This window comes from Atractosteus spatula, chromosome 3 (assembly GCF_055471065.1).
Source record: "Atractosteus spatula isolate fAtrSpa1 chromosome 3, fAtrSpa1.hap1, whole genome shotgun sequence".
NCBI classification, from domain to species: Eukaryota; Metazoa; Chordata; class Actinopteri; order Semionotiformes; family Lepisosteidae; genus Atractosteus; species Atractosteus spatula.
The window spans coordinates 41,777,185-41,799,148 of NC_142708.1; the positions used below are offsets into that span (position 1 = coordinate 41,777,185).

At 37.4% G+C, this 21,964-nt stretch overlaps 1 protein-coding gene across 2 annotated transcripts in view; it reads right to left on the reverse strand.

The window, feature by feature from the left end:
- znf462 (zinc finger protein 462) overlaps positions 1-21,964 on the reverse strand; it is a 100,329-nt gene that overhangs the window by 53,821 nt on the left and 24,544 nt on the right. For both annotated transcript variants that reach the window (XM_088910443.1, XM_088910442.1), the window contains exons 2-4: positions 14,138-14,397; positions 7,187-12,642; positions 4,909-5,046 (exon numbers count right to left, since the gene is read on the reverse strand). In XM_088910443.1, coding sequence (XP_088766569.1) covers positions 4,909-5,046; positions 7,187-12,642; positions 14,138-14,366 — 5,823 coding nt within the window. In that variant the 5' untranslated portion in view covers positions 14,367-14,397. The remainder of the gene's footprint in view (positions 1-4,908; positions 5,047-7,186; positions 12,643-14,137; positions 14,398-21,964) is intronic.

A 21,964-nucleotide genomic window follows, 5' to 3' on the forward strand; every position in this document is an offset into this window, starting at 1 on the left:
AAACTTTTTTCCATTTGTAGACTATTCTATTGTAGACTTGATTCCTATATGGGAAATTTAAAAACCTGTATGGGGAAGACCAATTTGAGTACATCTCTTACCTATAAATAGTAGAGGGTGTCCTAAATTTTGTCCTGGTGATTGGATCTTTGATTGGTTAACTTGGTACCCAATTATTTTAGCACCTGGATATACTAACTTTGTTGACTGACTTTACTTTTACACATGCAGTAATTCTTATTTACCTATTTCTTTTTCTACTGCATGCACCTCTTTTTCAAAACAATACGTAGATTGTGTGGATACAAAAACTTTCTTTTAGAAAAGTGCTAGTTTTGATTAAACAAAGATCTATATAGGAAAATATAAAGAACTACAATAGGGGTTCACAAACTTTCAAGTAGCACTATATAAGAAAAAGTAGTGTTGTTTATTATGTTTCATGGCTACTTTGTAAATGCTAGGGCTTGTGTATAAAGGAGAAACCATGAAAGGACACACATTTATGGTGTGGTTGCATAATGATGTAAGGGGCCATTATTGCAAAGTTTAGTTTGTTGTTCTTGTTGACAGTAAGTACACTTCACAGCATTATACTAACTACACTTTAAGAATGGAAGGAATGTATCCAAACTAACACCAATGTCAACACATTCCATTTTATTCCAACATCCATTCCTTTCAATTCACAAGTTATTGTTCCCGCACTGCTAAGACCATGACTTTTGCATTCAGTCAGAGACTTCATTCACTAATTTACTATATGTGGATCTCAACCCAAAAGCAGTAATACCACCTTGTAGCTTGATCTTGTCAGATCTCTAAACCTAGGCAAAGGGGGTTCTTGTCAATTCTAGAGACTTATACATAAATGTCCTGTGTAGATTCCACTCTGGCCTTGCTCAATCTGGCCTCATTTACAATGTCCTTCTTAATTCAGCTGTATCTCTCTTCTCTACCTAATCTCCTGTGCAATGGATATGCTCGTGCAAAAGGACTAATAAACATTACCAATGTGGATATTGGACTTCAGTGACAGGTGAAACGGGTCCTCTCCTGTACATTAAGAGTTTTTAGAATCCCTTCCATAACAAATCCAAGGAAATATCATTAACAGTCATTCTGTGAAATGGGCTGGGCAGATAGGTATGTGACCATCAACCTTCTCTAAAGAATGTTGGTGATGTTGCAGGGCTTTACAGAATGGAAGTGAAAAAACAATTGTTAATAATTCTGCTTTACGATTACAAATCCCTCCACTACACAGTGGAGGTAGAACCTGTGAACACTCTTGTCCTAGACAGCCATGTATGAGAGTCTGTTGTCACCTGACATGCAGCAAGCTCTGCTGTGTCCAGTAAGAGTACCAGCTGGAAGAGTGACATCACTGCATCCTTGTAGATGCTTGGCAAGTTCAGGGATGCACAGCTAAGACAGACCAGGATGATCAAAGCATATGTTTTCACTGTCACCTGTTACCTGTCACTGATCAATTGTGCACCAGCAATCTTGACTTCAACTGTCTTCATCAGGTGCTACGATTTAAAACTAAAAATAATTTTGGAACTTGGGTGATAAATTTACCGAAAAGTGTCAAAAAAGAAACTTATAAATAAGCATGATCAGGAAGCAGTCACCAGGGACACCGCTGAAGGAGATGCTGTCTTTTGGTTGTTATGTTAAAGTGACGTCAGAGTGAGAAGGGCCGTGCACGCCACTACTGCTACTACTGAATTACAAACATTTCATAATATATCTATAATATAACAACTAACAATCTTTATATAAAGTTTTACTTCGCGTTTTCGATTAACTACGCCATTGCCGATTAACTACGCTGACTTCAGAGAGTAAGCCCTGGGTCACGGTCAGATGGGGGTCTAGACCCCCTGCACATCAGTCACCAATCCAACTCAGCAACAGGTTCTCTGCTTTAGGCAGCGCCTAGCAGCCATCTTCAGTGAGTCTCTGAGAATTGAATTAAAAACTATTAATGACTTTCACACATTTGAAGCAATGCTTCTAAAAATAGGACCTGAATCATCTACATACATTCTTTTTGTGTACAGACCCCCAGGACCATATGCATTGTTTATTGCTGAATTTGGAGAACTGCTCTCTGATTTAGTTATTAATTTAGACTAAGTTGTAATATTAGGTGACTTAAACATACATATGGACATACAGACAGACACCTTCAGTAAATATTTCGTCTTTCCTTGACTCTGTAGGTTGTAGACAGCATATAACAGGACCAATACACATATACAATCATACACTAGACTTAATTATCACTCATAGAGCTGATATTCATCATGTACTAGTCCATCCCATCAATAACTCTTTTTCTGACCACTCTTTCAATACTTTTGAGATTCGACTGCCCTTGATAGCTGCCAAGGAGAAGACTATTACAACATGACACATCAACGGAGGTACTTCATTAAATTTCATGAACGTGATGGAATACTGGTTTCCAAGTATTCAAGTCGACATGGACTGATAGCCTGCAACAATATAAGAAAGCTCTATATAGAGCTCGTTCAGCTTACTACACTGAACTTAGAGAAAGAAATAAAAATAACTCTCGCTACCTATTTAAGACAATAGCTAATCTAACAAATAAGACTTTAGTAACTTTAGTAGTGACAATTTCATTAACTTCTTTAACGATAAAATTAACACCATCAGACTTCAAACACAATCAAATAAGCCGCAAAGAAGTCTGGTACAGAAACAATATGTGCACCTCTTTAGTGTTTTTCAATTAGTTAATGAACAAGAACTCAAGAAATTAATTATTTAAACAAAGTCAACCACCTGTCCGCTAGATCCCATCCTCATTCAGCTAGTCAAAGATTCCCTCGAAGTACTGGTAGTACCTATAATTAGTATGATGAACACGTCCCTTGCATCAGGCGTTGTACCTGACCAATTTAAGGTAGCGGTTGTTAGGCCGCTCCTTAATAAGCCAAATTTGGATCCACAAAAGTGGACCAAAAAACGTCCCATTTCTATCTAAAATTCTTGAGAGAATAGTTGTGGCCCAACTTCAATTGTATCTGGACTCAAATAATGTACTTGAGAAATTCCAGTCTGGTTTCCACCCAGGCCCCAGCACTGAAACTGCATTAACAAGAGTTATAAATGATATTCTGTTAGCTACTGACACGGGGAATGCAACAGTGCTTGTACTTCTAGATCTTAGTGCTGCCTTTGACACGGTTGAGATTGAGGTTGGCTTATGTGGAACCGTCCTTAAGTGGTTTACTTCATATTTAACTAATCGTTTTAATTATATTCAAATATCTAATAATTGTACTGCTTCATCAATGTCACCAGTTCAATTTGGGGTACCACAGGGATCAGTGCTGGGACCAATATTGTTCTCTCTACATGCTGCTGCTAGGTAGGATAATACGAAAACATAACTATCATTCATATGCTGATGACACTCGCTTACACCTAACGACAACTCTTCTATTATCACTTTAGTTAATTGATTAAGTAAAGACTTGGATGTGTGAAAACATTTTGTTGCTCAACTTTGATAAAACTGAGGTTCTGCTGTTAGGAGGCAACAATACCGATAGGACTACTATAACTTACCACTTAACTCAGAGAATTTATAAATTTGCCTCAAAGACTCAGCACGTAACCTAGGCGTTATATTAGACACAATGCTCTCATTTAACTCTCATGTTAAAACAGTATCGAAAACATGCTTCCTACAATTAAGAAATATTGCAAAACTAAGGCAGTTTCTCGCCACTCAAGACACAGAGAAATTAATAGATCCTTTTGTATATAGCATGTTAGACTACTGCAATGCCCTACTATCAGGGAGCACCCACCACTCTTTCAACACCTTACAGCGAATTCAGAATGCAGCAACTAGAATTGTTACTAAGAGCAGAAAGTATGACCATATAACCTATCTTCACTGGCTTCCTTTCAGGTACAGGGCGGACTTCAAAATCCTTCTACTTACAAGGCTCTCACAGGTCAGGCACCTATCTAATGGAACTTATTAATGTATACCATCCAAGTCGCCTGCTTAGATCACAGAATGCAGGTCTTCTTCATATTCCACGCATTAATAAAAAAACAGTTGGCGATAAAAGCCTTTAGTTACAGGGCCCCTAGCTTATGGAACAGTCTCCCACCCCATATTCGGGATGCCGAGTCAATCTAAGTATTCAAATCCAGACTGAAGAGCTATTACTTCAGCCTAGCCTACTCACACCTACATTATAGCCTGCTGCAACCATGGCTACTGGTGCTGCAGTACATGCCGTTGTGTGTCTCTATGTTGGCCCACCAGGTAGATACATCTGTTCTGACCAAATTATCCTATTCTCCTCCTCACATGTCCAGATGGTGCCCAGGCTGGGTACCATCTGAGTTGGATGCTGCATCACTGCCATGGATCCAAGAGGGACATCGTGGATATAGCTATCGTTAAGTAGGATTTTACTGGTCTACATATATCTGCATGGAGTACTGACATACAGAAGACATGATGGATGGATAGATTAAAATTATATAATGTTAGCATGCTCAAAGGGGTTGGGCAGCCAGTTGACCTTGGACCCCTAGAGGGTTTTTTTCTCTTTACTAAGGAGTTTTTGGTTCCTCTCCTCCGTTGTCTTCTGGTCTTCTGTTCTGTATTCACAAAATGTATGGTTACTTGCATTCTTAAGCACCTTGGGCTAACCTTGTTGTGAAAGGAGCTATATAAAAATAAATTGAATTGAATTGAATACTTAATGTTGGCTGTACTTCAGCCAATATGCTGAAATTTAGCAACCGGTTATTTGTGTCACAGCTTACGCCTCTCACTCCTTGATACAATGCTTCACTGAAACCTCAAATGAGAGGAATTCAAACCAAGAGTAATCAACTGACCTTCACATGACCTTCCTTGACTTCTCCATACTGGACATGTTTCCGAAGGTGGTTGCAGATGGCTCGCAGAGTGGGATGGACCTCCACACAGAAGTTACATCTGTAACCAATGGGAGCTCTGTCTGCACTGCTGTCCGACTGAAGGACAAAAAAGACAGCTGAAAAGTTGAAACCCCTTGTTCTTTAAGAAAACCTAAAGGCATTAATAATAAATACACATTGTAATGCAGGATACTGTCAATGTGTTATTTACATCACATTTGTCAAGGTGTAAGGTTTTCAGTCTAGCTAATGAAAGACTGTCATGTGATTTCCTTTCTAAAAAATACTTCTGCAGTTTTTTATCAGAGTAACTGAAAGAACTTTAGTGAAGAATAAAATTACATTAGATATTTTTTTGCAGGAAAAAATGGGAAATTTAGATAGGAATACACATATCAAGCTTATGTAAGTTTCAATGTGAGCCCCAAAATTTTGGGGCAGAAATGTCTCCATGTACTATATACAGTTGTATATAGAGTGCCCAAACTTTTGCACATGCCACATTTACGTTTTTTTTAAACTGTTCACATCAGCAAATAGCAATTGTGCATTAAAATGTGGAGAAATATGTCATGTTTAAGTTTGTACCCTGCAGAGGTTGTGTTAACTTCTTTTCACTTAAGAGATTCTTTGAAACATGCTATTTGACTGGGGTAACCAAACTTTTGCATACACAGGATATCTGTGATTGGAATAAATCATTGCTAAGAATGTCCAAATCAAAGTAAGCAAAAACGAAGTGCACAATTCATGTGTACAGCCAAATATTTTTACATGTAAAAAGGTTTACATTACTATCATTAGAATGCTTTAGTGTATTATTTGAGGTGAGGTCTGTTTTCATATAAAAAAATCTTGATGGTGATCCTCTGGATTTAAATAATGCTAAATAGAGGCACTTAAAGAAGAAATCAAATGAGGAACAAAAAATTAAAAAAACTGCCATTCTGAAATGATAGTGTCACTGCACAGTAATTATATGTTCCAAAACATCTCCATATCTGAAACCTCTAACCAATAAACAGCCAATATGTGAAATATGTCCTCTCAGCATGGCCACCTAAGACACATTCATCTAGCACAAGAAGGCCAATATTGCATCCGTGGACAGAATAAACTTGCGTGTAGATGTATTTCAAATCAACAGGGGGACAATATTCATAAATGAAATCTCATATCCACAGTCCTTGACTGTTAAATACTGTATAGCTATTTTTAACATGATGTATATCATAATGAATAAACAAGATACATAAAATGAGTAATATTTAGTTGAATACGGTATGATTTTTTGCTAGGGGATCAAAAATACCAAATGTATTCTATTATACATTAAAAACTATTGATTTCTTTAAATGTACTTTTATTAAATTTGCATGCAGCTTCAATGTGTAAGATACTTGTGATGAATTAAGGTAAGTACATTTCTGTCTTTACAGAAGAAGCATGAACCTTCCTTTAAGTAGCTAATGAAGTGAAAACATTCAGACAACCATCTGAACTCAAGCCTGTCCAGGGCAAGAGACAAATCCCATAAAGAGACTAAAGAGATTCACTGATCTGTTGAAGTACTCAAAGTTAAGGCTAATTAGGCAGGTTCTGGCCACTGTCCTTGGAAGGTGCAAAGGGCAGAGCTCATTCACAGATTAAATCTTTTTGGGTAAAATATATTAAAAGGCCAAATGCTCTGAGACCACAACAGATCCTTTGGCACAATTTCTATTTTTTTCTCATGAATTTATCATAGCATGTGAAAGGTACTGAACAGAAGTCATGTGGGATTTTAAGCCCTCAATCTATCAAATGCTACACTGTAAAATTAACAGCCTTTTGAATTAATGTCCCAGAACTGCCAATTTTTTAAAATTTCTCTCATCTTGACTGTAATGGGATGATATGTTTTTCACTACAGGCTATAGCACTGCTTGGCATCTTTTCAAATAAAGTAAAACAATCCAATTTCTTTTTTACTTTCACTTTGAAGCAATTGATTTAAAAATAGTTTGGTTAATTAGAATTGGAATTTTGAATTTTCATTGACTAGAACATTACAACTTTGGCTACATCATTAATTTGACAAGAGCAATCAATACTTATTTTGATTAATTATAGTGCTAAAAACAGAATCCCATTTTAGCATTTGAAACTGTACTAATAGACTTAGATAACAGTTCTTAAAACACTCTTAAATATCAAAATGACCGGCATGTCAAAATTATGAAATCATTTAACTTACCTTCTCTGCTTTGCTTTCAGTCTGTTCATTTCCCTTCTGTCTGCTCATAAGCTGTTTCCTTCTCTCCTGCCGTTTTGCTCTCTTCTGAAACTCCTCATTGTGGTTGATTAAGTGTGTGCTAAGTTCTATCATTCCTATAAGCTTGATGTCACAATGGGCACATTGGTAGTGATCATCAGTGGACCGTGTTGTGCTGGGCATGATGGTGAAGTCCTGTTTGAGGTCTTTGCTGTGGTAGTCAGTATAGTGCATGCAGAGTAGCTCAGCTGTATTGAAGGACAATTTGAAGCATTTAATGCACTTGAATGGCAGCCATTCGATATCTTTCTCTTGCTCAGTCTCTGGCTGTTCTTCTGTCTGTTTCCTTTCCTCAGATGCAACATTTTTTTCAGGTTCCTTTGCGTACACCACTGTGAAGTAGCGCCCAAGCTTGCTGGAATGTTGCCTCTTGGGAAAAACTCCTGGGTGACGTTTGATGTAATGAGAAACAATACTCTTCTTGCTGAATGCCTGGAAAGGACACAAGGAACATTTCCTTCTCTCCACTGCTAGTCTCAGCTCTTCACTCAATGCAGGACCTTCTGACTGAGAAGTCACAGGTACTACTACCTTGTTAGGCTTCTCAGTGGTAGTTTTTGAAGCTGCCAGGCAGTGGGTATAGTATGCATCAATGTCATGACGCTTTTGGTAATGGGCTGCCAAGCCCTTGCGAATTGGGTTTGTGTAGGAACACAAAGCACATTTAAAGACATTGTTCTTGCCTTCTGGCTGAGCTCTGACATTGTTGTGCTTGATTCGGTAATGCCTAGCTATGCCCTTTCGTGTGGAGCAAAAATACTTGCACAATTGGCACCTGAATACAGTATGTTTTTCACTTTTGTCAACAGGGAACTGAGACAGAGCTGGAATAAACTCACCAACTTCTTGCACTTCTACAAGATTTGCAGCACTGCATTCAGCAACTGTATCATCTTTAGAAACCGAAAAATGGGAGGGCGAAGGTTTGAACATGTCTGATGCAGGTTGGTTGTGGTATTTTTCATAGTGAATTTTCAGCTTCTCCAAGGTTCCATGAGTATAAGGGCACATTTTGCACCTGTAAGCACCATAGCCCTGTCTCTGTGATTTACATTTTTCATCTCCATCGTTTACTTCTATCACCTGCTCTATGTCATCAGCAAAATCTTCCGCAGTGACCTTAACTAAAGGGTGCCTCTTCTGGTAGTGTGTGAGCACTCCATGGATGCGAGAGTTCACATAAGGACAGTGCCGACACTTGTAAACAGAACTGGGATTTATGTCTGCTTCTTGTGCAAAATCAGCAGCCTTAACTTTCATGCCTGGATGTTTCTTGCCATAGTGGGTCAAAAGACCATGTAGGCTGTTATATTCAGACAGACAAACAGTGCATTGATATGGGTTACTTGAAATTGAGGTGCTAGCAAAGGAAAGGTGAGTGATTATTTCAGGGGAAGCTCCTGAAACTTCCACCGATTCTTCATCTTGCTCAGAGGGTTGATGGTGGAATGGACTGGCCACAGAAACATGTGCTTCAGTCATTGAAGTTTGCACCTTCTCTGATGCATTGTTCCCTTTTATAATATCCAGCAACACAGATTCATCTCCTTTGATGGCCCATGGATGAACAGCTTGATAGTGGTTGGTGATATCCCAAATGGAACAAGCCTCAAAGGCACAATCTCTACATTGGTAGTGCTTGGTTTCTGAACTTCCCACTTGCTGAGTTGATGAAGTGTCTGGGCCTGCCCACAACTTTGTGGCCATGTAGGTGTAATCTACGTTGTGCTCAGGATGACGTCTTTGGTAATGCATGAGCAATCCATTTGGTTCGGCATGGGAATAGATGCACCACTCACAATGATACCCAGCCTCCAGAATGCCATCTTGATAAGCCCAATGCAAAATATTTATAGCTGTAGCCTTTATAGTAGGATGGTCCTTCTTTAGATGCTTCTTCAAAGCATAAACATACGGAGATGAGTAGGAGCAATGCCTGCATTTCAAAGCCCGCAGGGGCCTAGTCTTCTCAGGATCAGAACCTGAAGCTGAAGCTGACATTGTCCCCGACTGGCTCATTTGAGCCCGCTCTCGTTGGCTACGAACCACAGCAGTGTGTCGTCGTACAAGATCAGCATTTGCTTTTACATCTCTGTGCTTCTTCTGGTAGTGTATCAACACTCCTTTCACAGTGCGGTTCCCATAGTCACAATGCTGGCAGAAGAACATCATCTCTCCTTCTCCTTTTTCACCACCAGACCTAGACTGGGAAGAACTGGACACATCAACCCCATTATTAAACTGGTTTAAAAACTGCTTCGGTGGTGCAATCTGTAGTTCCTCCATTAGCTTCATAAGGCCTGGTGTAGGAGGAGCATGTTTAATATATTTTGCTGTGACCTTTATTTCTGGGTGTCTCTTTTGGTAATGAACAAGCACTCCTACAACTGAACGGTTGCTGTAAACACAGTGTTTGCAATAGTAAATCTCTTCTTCCACCTCTACTGGAAGAGGATTAGATACCTTTGGAGGGGCTGGGTTGGTCATATCACAGATAGAATTTGTTGTAGTCTGAGACCTATCTACAGAAACCACCCTCATAGTTTTCTGAATGCGGAAATATGAAGCCTTTTGCTCTGGATGCTTTTTCTGGTAGTGAACCAAGACAGAGTGCATGTTGGGGCTGGCAAAGGAACACATGTCACAATCATAGACTACGACATTGTTCACTGTGGTTTCTTTTTGTGAATCAGTTTCTGAACTTGACTCTTGGGTTTTGGAAAAACTTTTATGAACAGGACTAGACTGAGAAGAACTGCGGGCTGCAGGAGAAGAAGCTGCAAAGTTTTTGGGACCAGAATTTAAGATTTCTCTCAGAGTTTGGGACTCACTGGTCATCTTTTGAGGCTGATCAACCACATAACTGGAAAATATCATGGCATTGTTGATTTTCACTGTGGGATGCATTCTTTGGTAATGAGGCATCAGGCTTCGAACATTTGGACTGGTATATAAGCAGAAGCGGCACCTATAAACTAGATCAGGTTGATTGAAGTTCAAGACATTGCTAGCTTCAGGATGATGTTCTCCATAGTGCTGGTTAAGATCATCAAAATTTGTATATTCAACATAACACTCTAAGCAACGATAGACAGCGCTGTGATCATCTGGATCTAGGATGTACCTAAAGCTAAATTTTATATATGGGTGCATTCGCTGATAATGTGTGCTTACACTGCGGGCAGATTTGTTATGGTAATCACAATGTTTGCAGTAAAAAAGGGTTCCAGATTCCTCGCTGTAATCAATGCTATCTTGAAAAGCATCTCTGCTCTCTTGATCACCATGACTATGCAGATCTTTGGACTGACTAGAAGCACCATAGTCATCTTCAATATCCTCCTCATCTGAAATGGTCAGTTCAATTGTCATATCAGTTGAACCAAATTTCTGCTGCAGGCTAATCTTCTCTTTTGTGGAAAGGCTATCCTGTTGAGAATTTTCAGGTTCTCTCAGGTACATTTGGTGCCTAGACTTGGTGTAGCTCCGATTTTTTATCAGTTGTTCAGCTTGTGAATCTTCTTTCTCCTCATCCATTTCAATTTCAACATCATTTTCTTCTTCTTCCTCTTCATCTTCCATATCCTCTAAGTTGATGACTGTGTCCTCTTGCTGTTTGCTTTGACTAATCTTGCTTTGAAGATTGTTAGCAATTTCATCTATTCGAGTTCTTTTTTTGACTGGAGACAAATCCAAAGGTAAGTCATTAATAGACTTCCTTGCACTCTTGGAACCTAAATGTTTTTTGGATGAAAAGCCAAGAATTGAGGTCTGTGTTTTCTGCACATAGTTTGGGGAGCTGTATGTCTCTGTTTCAGAGTCCTGCAGCTCATTTGAGGACCCTTCAAAACTGGGTGCTTGCAAGTTGTCACAGTAAGAATGTTTATGTTGCTGGTGGACACGCAAACCTTTCAGAGTAGTAGTTGAAAAACTGCAGAGGGTGCATCTGTGAGGATTTGGTTGGTTAAGCTCACTGAGCATGTTGAATTTTTTACCATTAACTTTAGAGCTGGCATTTCCTCCATTTGTTGGCTCTGTCCCCTCATTCAGAGCACCTAGGGTTTCACTGGATATGTTCACTGTTTCCCATTCAGAGGCAGTCCCTATGTGACTCTGCTTGTGAGTTCCTAACTTCAGTGGACTGGTGCAAATGAAAGGACATTCATCACACTTATATACAGTGGTCTTGCCAGAAAGGTGGATGTTCTCAATATGTCGAGAGATACTCCGGCGATGCATGGTAAGAAAAGAACAAAAAGGGCACTGAAACCTGTTCATGTACCTTCGAAATGGTATTCCTTTTGTCTCCAGCATTTTATTATCCTCTTCAGACAACAGCTGCTTGGCAGAGCTTTCTACTGATGAAGAGTTCACATGATTTGAGCCATCCATTTCCGCAAGATCCTCATCGGAGCTACTTCTGGAATCATTGAGTATGCTGTTTGTCTCTATGTCTATACTTGTGTTGGGCAAATCAGAGATTCCAAATGCTGATCTTTCAGTCATAATTGAGGAGCCTGCACTATTAGTTGTCTTAGATTTCATCTGTGAATACTGAAAAGATGCAAACTTGCTTGAATGCCCAGGAGATGACCGTAACATTGAATTTCCTGACGCTCCTCTGATACTAGTGATGTTGGGCGAAGAACCTTCATTGCCACTTAAACTCTTAGGCATAAAGCTGGAGTTGGGAGTGGTCCTTGATGAGGCAGGAGAGTCAGACTTGGAAGAGCTAACATTACCCCCATCTTGATGATGCCGGAGAGATGAAATGATCTTAACCATATTGCGGTGCTTCTTCATCATGTGATCACACCATCTCTCTCGTCGTAAAGTCTGGTAACCACACCACTCACAAGAAAAATTTCCTCTGGATTTGGTTAAAGGCTTGACCATTGACTCCAAAATACTACGCTCAACTACCTCCTCTGGCAGATCACTGGAAGGCTCCTGTGAAGATAATGCTATGGAGGAGGATTCTGAGATGGCCTCAGCAGCAGACACTGAAGAGTCTATCAGGTTGGTCTTATGGTACATCTTTTGGTGTTTTAGAATCCTGGCCCGACGTGGAGATTTATAGGTACAATACTGACAGGAGAAAACTTTCCCGAAGCCATCATGCATGAGAATGCTGTAGTTTGACTGTTTAGAAGCCTGTGAAGACTGTGGATTCCCTCCACTTAGCAAAGCACCTGCAACAAAACCATGGACCTTCCTTGAGTGCTCATTGAGAAGGGTTTTTGATCTAAAGTAACGGACGCAGAACTTGCACTGGAAAAACTGGTTTGCTGGCTTAGAAGACTGGCTTACTGGCTGATTGTAAATCACTTGGTTAGGACTGGAAAAGTGTCCAGAATCAGAATCATAAGAATGAATCCCTAAAAAATAAAAAATAAATAAAAGACAGAAAGATGTTAGATTTAATTCATTGCAAGGAAGGAAATGCAATTTTATTGCAGATTTTTTGCATCTCTCAAACAAAAACATACTGCAAAGATGTTTACATAAATTCTTGCTAAAGATCCTGTGAAAAGCATCCTGCTTTTATATCTCATATATTAACTCAGAACAAAAAGATTTGCTATCCTTTATTTAAAGCTATTTTGAGACAAATATTCAGAATTATCCACAAATAGCATGATTTGGGGATAGCACATATTCACCTGATTAAAGTTGTTTCATTACAGCTGTAACACTTTTCTAGGGTAAAAAGTGTTTTGTGACTGTTTTTACACATATTATTTTCATTGGTTATTAAGCTGCTGTAAAAGAGTTTGAAAAGAGGACAATATTCTATATGAAATGTATATTTGTACATTTTAATTCATACACACAAAACTAATGATATTGATTGATGAGTATATTACACTCAAAATATCTTACAAAAAGATGAAGAAATTACATGGCCATATTCTGTGTACTTTTAATTAAAATATTAATCATGAGGTAGAATTTAAGGCTTTAGTTTTGTGACTCTCCACTTCTAAGATTGAGACTGAATAGGGATAGGGAAAGAAAGCTCACTGCAATTTAAAAGGCCTAACATGGAATCCGGATTCATGTGCAACCACAAGAATATTATCCATCCACAAGCTTAGGTGACATATGCGATTCAAATGACAAAAAGCAATAAGAAACTAATTATGAATGCACATGGTTCCTGCTTAGTCTGTTCTAGTACTTCCAATAAATACCCAAACTAAAAACACACATGCTTCAAGATACTTAGGTTGCTGGTCTGTTAAGGCAATATTTGAAAAAAAGTGCTTGGTTCTAGGGACCACCTGAAATCTTAACTCTGGAGTAAGTATTTTTTTTAAAATAAAAATTGTATTATAAACAACCGTTTTAGTTTCTGAAGAGTTTTTTGTAAATCCATTATGAATATGCAAAAATGCAACTTCTTTAATATCATGAGTGAATTAATAAATACATCTTCATCTGAAAGGAAGCACATTTTTGGAAAAATTCTAAATACTGCCTCTGTATACTCAATGGCACAAAAGTGACAATATATCTCACTGTCAAGTCTGATACCCCATCTCTAAGGCAGAGCCTGACAGGAAAACACTGACTGGAAACTTATATGCAAATTAGTTCTAAAGCATTGTTTTTCTAATACCTAAATTATGTTAAAAAATGTCCTAAAACAATTTTTGAGATCATTTTTATACATATAAAATTTGTTGTGTTCCTTATAGTTTGCCAGTAATCAATACTCACTGTCATTTCACTTTTCTCTAAGTCAGACCATAAGTTCATTTCACACTCTCATCATTTAGCTGTTTATTTTTCAAATTAGGTCTACAGGCTCTACCTGTACTCCATTTAAAGTAACTATTCACATTTTGAACTCAAATCTTGTAATACCACCTGCTCTTTCATGTGGGGATCCATATTCATTTTTCAAAGCAGCCAGCTCTTCTTCAACCTCTTCAGCCTGACTGAGGGAAGTTAAAGAATCAGATCTGGGTGGACCAGAGTTCCCCTCCACGACTGCTGTGGGCTGCAAGAAAGCTGTGTGAACATCCTGGATGTGAGCCTTGAGGTCATCATAGCTATCAGCCCGGAAATCACAGCCATCGCACTGCAGCACCTCCATTATTGAGGACTCCCTGCAAAATCAGGGAAACCTGTAAAGAAAAAACAAAAAAAATCATGGTTTTAAAGTAACCATAAGGTAGGTTCTATGACACATCTTCAAATATTCTAAGAAGGATAGGACTAGGAAACTGCTTACAAAAATGTAAATGACAAAAAGGAATATGAGTGATTTGTCTTACTTTTATGACCTAAGGATAAGTCACTGGAATAGATTTCAAGTGTTTACACTTTATTGCACCCCTGAAGTATACGCAGCTTGGCTAAAGTCAGTAACTGATTCTAGCTAAAAGGGAACACCCTATACTATAAATTCCTCATTGCAAAATATTGGATTATGGAATGGGTGCAATGATCCAGTATCTCCTAGTTGTAAGACCTACTAAAGCACTTTGTTATTACACTGCATTATCTTGAGTGTCCTAAGTAAAAAAGTTTTTTTTTAACTATTTAAAAAGGATATCATACAGATAGAACATTCTCATAGATCGAGCATGACAATGCATGACAATTGTATTGAAATCAGCACATAAACTCAGTACAGCTTTTAAAACTTCCATTTACACAGCAAAAAAGGGAGACCAGAGGGATTCAAATACACTATGCTGCAGCTGCTTTGCCATGTGTCACTAGATACCGTCATGATGGTAACCTGGTTTTCTTTGTTTGGGGTGCCAGTAGTCACTGGCAACACTCACACAACATGCGGCATGAAGTTATGTTATAAGGGGCATTCTAAAGTTCCTTAATTCAACTGTTACATGATAGAAAAGTAAAGACCTGCAATCACCGCTGCAAACACAATCAATAACAATATATCTCTGTTTAAGTTTGACATCTGTCAGCCATACTTAAGAGCTTTAGAAAATGGCAACAGAAGGTCCTTGATATATCACACTATTTGCTTTCAACAGTATCAAACAATAATTGGAACATGGCAGCTATGCAGGAAACATCAACTTATTCACAACAGATCAAAAGTATATATAATTTTTTATCACACTTTATTCGAGATCTGAAGTGGTATTGATGGACCAATAAGTAATAGTCATCCTTCTTATAAGATGTTAAAAGAGCTATACTGTACAAAAGTGGGCAATTAGTATTTCTGCGCAAGTTAAAAGAGAAAACAAAATGTTTATAAATATTTCACTCGTACAAAGACATAGAAAAGAAAAATGTGCTCCAGTACAAATTGCTTTAAAAAAAAGTGAGCATGAAAATCTGTTTACTGTAAAGCTATTGGTATAAGAGATAGGAAATAATTAATGATAAAATTCTGAAATGCACTTATTACCAGTAGCATGTCCTGCACAGGACGAGCAAATGCAATTCAAAACCTGTTTTTGTGGTTCTTTTTAATGACACAGATATGCCACTGCATACATGATCTCTTTTGACGAGACAGAAACTCAGTGATCAGATGAATTTTAGAAACCTGTTAGGTTAGGCTGTCTCAAACACATGGAACTTCAGAATCAGTTGGTGTCATCTGCTTGACCTTAAAACAAACACCATCAGTGTCCAGAAAAAGCCTGCTCTTTATCAAGTATCAGGTCATATTACAGCACCATAAATGCCCCACCCGTGTCTTTAACAGTTCATGGGATCTCTAAACAAATTCCCGGTCTGCTGCCAAGCTACTGCTATTTGTTAAGGATATGGACATAAAGAGAGAAAAGGCAAAAAAAACAGCACATATGCTATCCCCAGCTCTTGTTCTTTCAACTCTGCCAAACTCAGTCCACAAAGTACAATGCATTTGTCTAATGATCATTAACAAAAGCTGTGAGAAGCTCAAAGCTGCACAGCTCTTTGGAGCTCAAGGAGCAGCCATTTTAGGACTTTTAGATTCTGGCTAAGGTGTTCATTTAGCACACAACATGGCCCCACATATCTGAGCTACATCTCAGGCAGCTGAGTCACGAGAGAGCTGCTGACAGAAATGTATTTGCCAGATGTACCTAAGTCCTTTACTGGACAGCTTAACAAACATCTTCTCTGCCAGCTCAAAGACTATTGCTTTCACACTTTCTCAAAACGTATACAGAAAGACGCTTCTTCAATTCTTTAAAAAAATGGGAACTGCCAACTAACCTCAGCAAGGGGGTCTAAAAATTCAAAGCATGTCTGAACTTCCCTTTTTAGAGCTTAGAAAACATCTGCAGCTTGCTTCGGCCATGAGCAGGGAAACAAAATATGCCAGCATGACCCAGCCACCTGGGAGACCTTCCACTGCACACAGAGGACAAAGCCATCTGACTATGCTCCCCAGATTCCAAAGTCTACTGACATTTGTTAATCACCAACCGGTCTGTCTGCATCAGCATAAGGCTGCCAACAGTCACACCCTCTACTCAAACTCTGCAGAGGCAGCTGCTCTGCCTGAAAGAGGTCTTTTGAATAAGCCAGTGTTAAGCTGATTAAGAGTACAGAGGTTCTGTCCTTAACCACTGGTCCACCATTTCATGCAGTAGAAAGGAGCTACTGAGTATATTATCAGTCTGTTACTTTTTCAGATTTTGGTAGATAGGCCTTTTTTCAAGGAACCAATATACTAAAAGATATACGAAACAACTGCAGGAAAAACATCTATTTTACACAGAACATGTCTGTGGAAGTAACTGTGACCCAGAACAAAGGACAATAAATCTACAGGAAAACAAACTCATAAATGATAAAAACAGCTATTTTTGTTATATGAAAAGAACAGAGATATTTTCGACAAAAAAAGACATTAAAAGGTTGTAGAATATGGAGTGGGAAATGGATGATTCTTTATTTTTATATGCAGAGGCATGTAAAAGGTTAACTCTGATGCCTTCCGGAAGACTGCAGTCAGGATGAAAAGCTCTTAAAACACAAGAGCTCACAATCAGCAATTCAGAGAAACCCTGCACAACCATTTAAAGGGCTTCATCATAAAAAAAATATTTCTTGATTAGAATGCAGAGGAACATGCATCTAAGACATAATAATATTAGTGTTCTTTTTATGTACATTATATTACTTTCTCAATTCTGCCTTTGAAGGAGTATTTTTTGCCTTTTCATTCTTTCTGACAGTTTTTGAAACAATGTTGTTGGCTAGAAGATACAGATAAAAAAAAAGTGAAATCTTAGAGTTGGCTTTTCATTTAAGTAAATTTCTTTCCTTACTGTATATACATTTGCTTAGACCTGTCATTTCTAAATACCACATGAAATGTTTCCTGAATGTGTTACATTGTTACAGATGGGGTTGAAAGGCCAGAAACCATAGGTAAGCTAACTAAAGGCTGGGTACCTAACATGTAGGGTTCCAGAACCCTGAGCACCAGAATCTCTGGATTTCTCATCTCATATTTTGACTTCACAGGGCCTCTAGGCAATCATCCAACTGCATCAGTATACTACCTCTTGAAATGTTAGGTATTAGCTGTGACTATATACAAAAAGCCTTAATAACAACTTCAACTATATTATGGTTTTTCCACATCTCAAATTACTTGCATTAACAACAGCCACTGTACTGTACCCTAGGCTTTAAAACTAACACCTCATTGGCTGTGTAATTCCTTTTCAACTTTAACATGACAATCACCCAAAGAAATGTAAAGGCAGGAGGAAGAAAGAGATAGGAAGAGAAGGGTTTCTTTGCTCTGACACCAAAATGTAACCAGTGTTCACAGATGAAGTAGAGCTTTGTGGTTGGCTGAATTTGGCTTCAAGGCCAAGGCTAAACTTCAGAAAAATCAAACATACAAATATATGAAAATGTATTGTGAATAGTACATATCCTGTATGGTCATAAGCTGCAAGCCCTTGTAAATGCCAAATGTTAAAGAAAGTTGAATGTCACCTATGTTTATGCTTTGCACTAAAAATATATCCTTATTACACGCTCAGAATAAAATCAAAATATTTTGTATTATTTTATAATATTATTATTGGTGTATATTATTTCTCAGTAGTTCCATGCTAACTTTGACCAAGCAGAGCTACTGTTCATACTTTCCTATACAAAAAGCTGTAATTTCACCACTGCACACATACATAATTACGTTTCATGAAAGCATGTACAGTGTGCAGTGATGGCTCATATTTTCTGCAGCTTAAGCCATATGCTAGCTTTGTTCAATGAGTGTTCAATGAGTAAGATGACATTACATACAACAGGGACAAATGAAAGAAGCTCATTAAACTTCCATAATTAGTTGAACACTTTTACTTCCTTGGCATGATATGAGCATATGAAAATAAACGTTACTATTTTTGAAAATGAAGACTTTTATAAACATGCAAAATAGCCCATGTGGTGTTATAGCCATTATGTTTTTTACTTTTTTAAAATAGTGCAGCAGGAAATCCAGGGGAAAAAATCAGATGAAAATTGTGAAAAGTATTGTAAAGTCAGCATGGCTTGTTATAGGCCTACAATATACTGCAGTTTTGAACATAATGAAGGTCAATGAAGGTCTTGAAGGTCAAGCTACAGTAAATTATTTCCATATCAAGAGATGCCTGTAACAAAAAGAAAATTCTAGTGCCTTGCATTAAAATATAAGTAAAACCATAAGATTAATCAATAAAGAACACAGTAAAGCAATCAAACGACCAAACCCACTTACACTTCCATTTGTGGGGGCAGTCTTAGCAAAGGTGTCTATATGTAGCTGTGACAGCAGTGCATAGCCTCAGAAGTTATTGAAAAATTACAAGCAGGACAAAAACTCAAATACTGTATTTTCTAATCAGTCCTTAATCTAGATTATGTTTTGATCAGTTTACAATTTGGAGTAGATTTCATGGATCAATGCAGCCAAGAGTTTGTCAATACAAAACGTTCAGGGTAGGGTGGTGGTTATTTAAAACAGTTTTCTCATTGCTGAAGCATTGTAATATCTTCTCCAGCTGAAAAACTGCAGAATACTAACTCAAACTCAATTAAATGAGAATAGGTAGGAGTTAAGTAAAGACAACAAGCAAAGAGTAGAATTGAACTGAAACAATGACAGAGGAAGCACACTGTAGAGCAGTATTACTCATGTAGTCAGAAATGAGACAAATGTTAAAAAGAAACACATACATTAGCGAACAAACTCCTAAAATATTAAATACCCTGTTAAATTGTTGAAGTAATTGCAATGCACTAGGTTAATTATATATAAAAACTATACAATTACAAATGCTGTATTTAGAATTATAAATTTGGGTTTTCAATTTCTAATACAGCCATAATGTGTTATACAAGCTATTACAGTACATGATGTGAAGATACAATGTAATCCGCACTTGGGAAAAAAACACCACAAGTTTAGAAATGATAAATCTTTAGTATCAAAAGCTTAGCATATTCCCCAGATCAAGTTTAGCATTCTAATGCAATGTACAGTAAAAGCAAATACATGAGTGTAAAGTTTTACTTGAAGTAAAATAAAAACTTAAAAAATAAATATGAAAGCTGTAGCTGACTTTCAAAATCTAATGCCCTTGAAATCCCCTCTGCTTTCTATATTAGGTGATACTGAAATACAATAAGAGCAGACATTTGTAAACCTTAGCACAGACAACTACCTTGAGCTCCTTCTAAAGTCAAAGTAAATGCTATTTTTTTCCTGAAAAAAGATTTGGTATATAAGCTCTAAGCATATGTATCTCACACCATTGTTTTAAGCATTTTCATAAAATAAGAATGTACTGCAAAGCCTGATTTTTCTCCTGATGTTTAATTTAGACAAACATATTTCTCCCACAGTATATTTAAGAAGAAATTAACAATCATATACTGTTCAATTGTTGAATTGCTAATCTTTAAAAGTCTAATTCTGTCTACGTCCTTCTATCCTACCCTGTACTGCACTGGAGAACTGAGTTGACCCCCATAATACAAGTTACATAGTATTTCCACATAAAAACTCTTCAATAAGCCTTTTCTAAACTGTCATTTATACCAAAGGCCAATGACAGATTAAAGGATCTTTCAAGCCTGGTATGGGTAATAGTAAACGTGAATGTGAAATATTACATCTTTTCAAGCTTGGTATGCTGCAAAATGGTGGACATTCCCAGACAAATGAATATCACACAAGTAACTTTCTTGGTTTTAAAAATATTTCACTTTTCTGTTCTGTGGTTCACATTCCACTGATCATTCTCAGAAAGCCTGCTGGGTTGACCATGGCACCCCTGGTCTCCTTGTTACCTTCTCTTCTCTTCTTTTCAGCCTGTCAGTATAGGACATTCCCTTAAGCCCTGGAAAGTATCCGGTTTCTCTTTCCTGAATTGAGCAGCAAAGTCTTTTCTAGAATGGAGTGACCAAAATTATACACAATATTATAAATTTACAAATACATTATACAATTTTAACATATCATTTGATCTAAATTCTGCACTTTTAACTATATAACTAACATGTTGTCTTTTTTATTGCTGTTCCTCACTGTCCACAGCATGTAAATAGTGTGTCAAAATAAAAACCTACTTGAAGTTTTTTCACAAGTAGCCTTTTCTGTTACTCATTTGTTGATGAAACAGGTTTGACGAGATTCTTCAAAAATTGGCTATAAGCTGTCAAACTATCAAGATAGGCCATATCCTAGGCCAAGTCCTCTTCTCATTTGTAATGTTCATGTTCTTAACTCAGCCAAAAGCCATTGTGTAATATACTACTATGTTAGAACTATGCACAAAACTGTGCTTAATTGGTATTAGTAAGCATCTCATGCCAGGGAACATTCACCTCACTGCTATTCAGCTGTTTCAAAACTGAATGATATATGTGTCAAAAAGCAAAAGCAAACCTTCAGTATGAAGTTTCCATTATGCTTTGACAGTTAAAACCGGTACAACAGATACTATTAACAGTATTGTCCCTAACAGCAATGATTAAGATACTGAATAGCAATGTTTAAAACTGAGACTGACCTAATAGTAGATCTACAGTACTACCACCGATTTGAAAATAGGCAAGACTGGCTAATGGAAACTGATCATCTTCACTGCAGTTGTTAGACTAGAAGAATAAGCTTATAGGTTGGTATTGATAAATAAATGTACTGTATTTTTTAATTTACAAAAGCCTTTCAGTGCCAGGTGCTATCTTGGTGTCAACCTGATACACAATAAAATGTCAATTCCTGAAAGCACTATACACTGCTACCTAAAAACTATTTCTGAAAATGCATTACTTGATAATGTTAAACAAAAAAAGCAGAAACGTTTTTGAGAGTATTTGAGGGAGGTTGTGCACTTGCTTTCCATTTTGTAACGATTAAAATCATGCTGATACAAAACATAGAACAACCATAAAAGAAAAAAGTATGTGGACATACAGTATGTTTCATCTTGTTTAGTCTCCTATTGAGAGAGAAGCTCAAAAAGGCGTGTTGAACAGAGAATGGTGTTTATCTCTGGGAATTAAAACATTTAAAACATGGTCACTTGAATGATTTATCAGATATTCCATGAGTTAATGTAATCACACTTATATTGTTTCTGAAGTCATGTATTCAGCATAAATCAAAATGTTTTGTTTGCTAAAATGATCAATTATAATCTTATGGAGCATAATCTTCTATCTTAGAATCTGATGAAAAACAAATTTGTTTGCTCTTTAAAA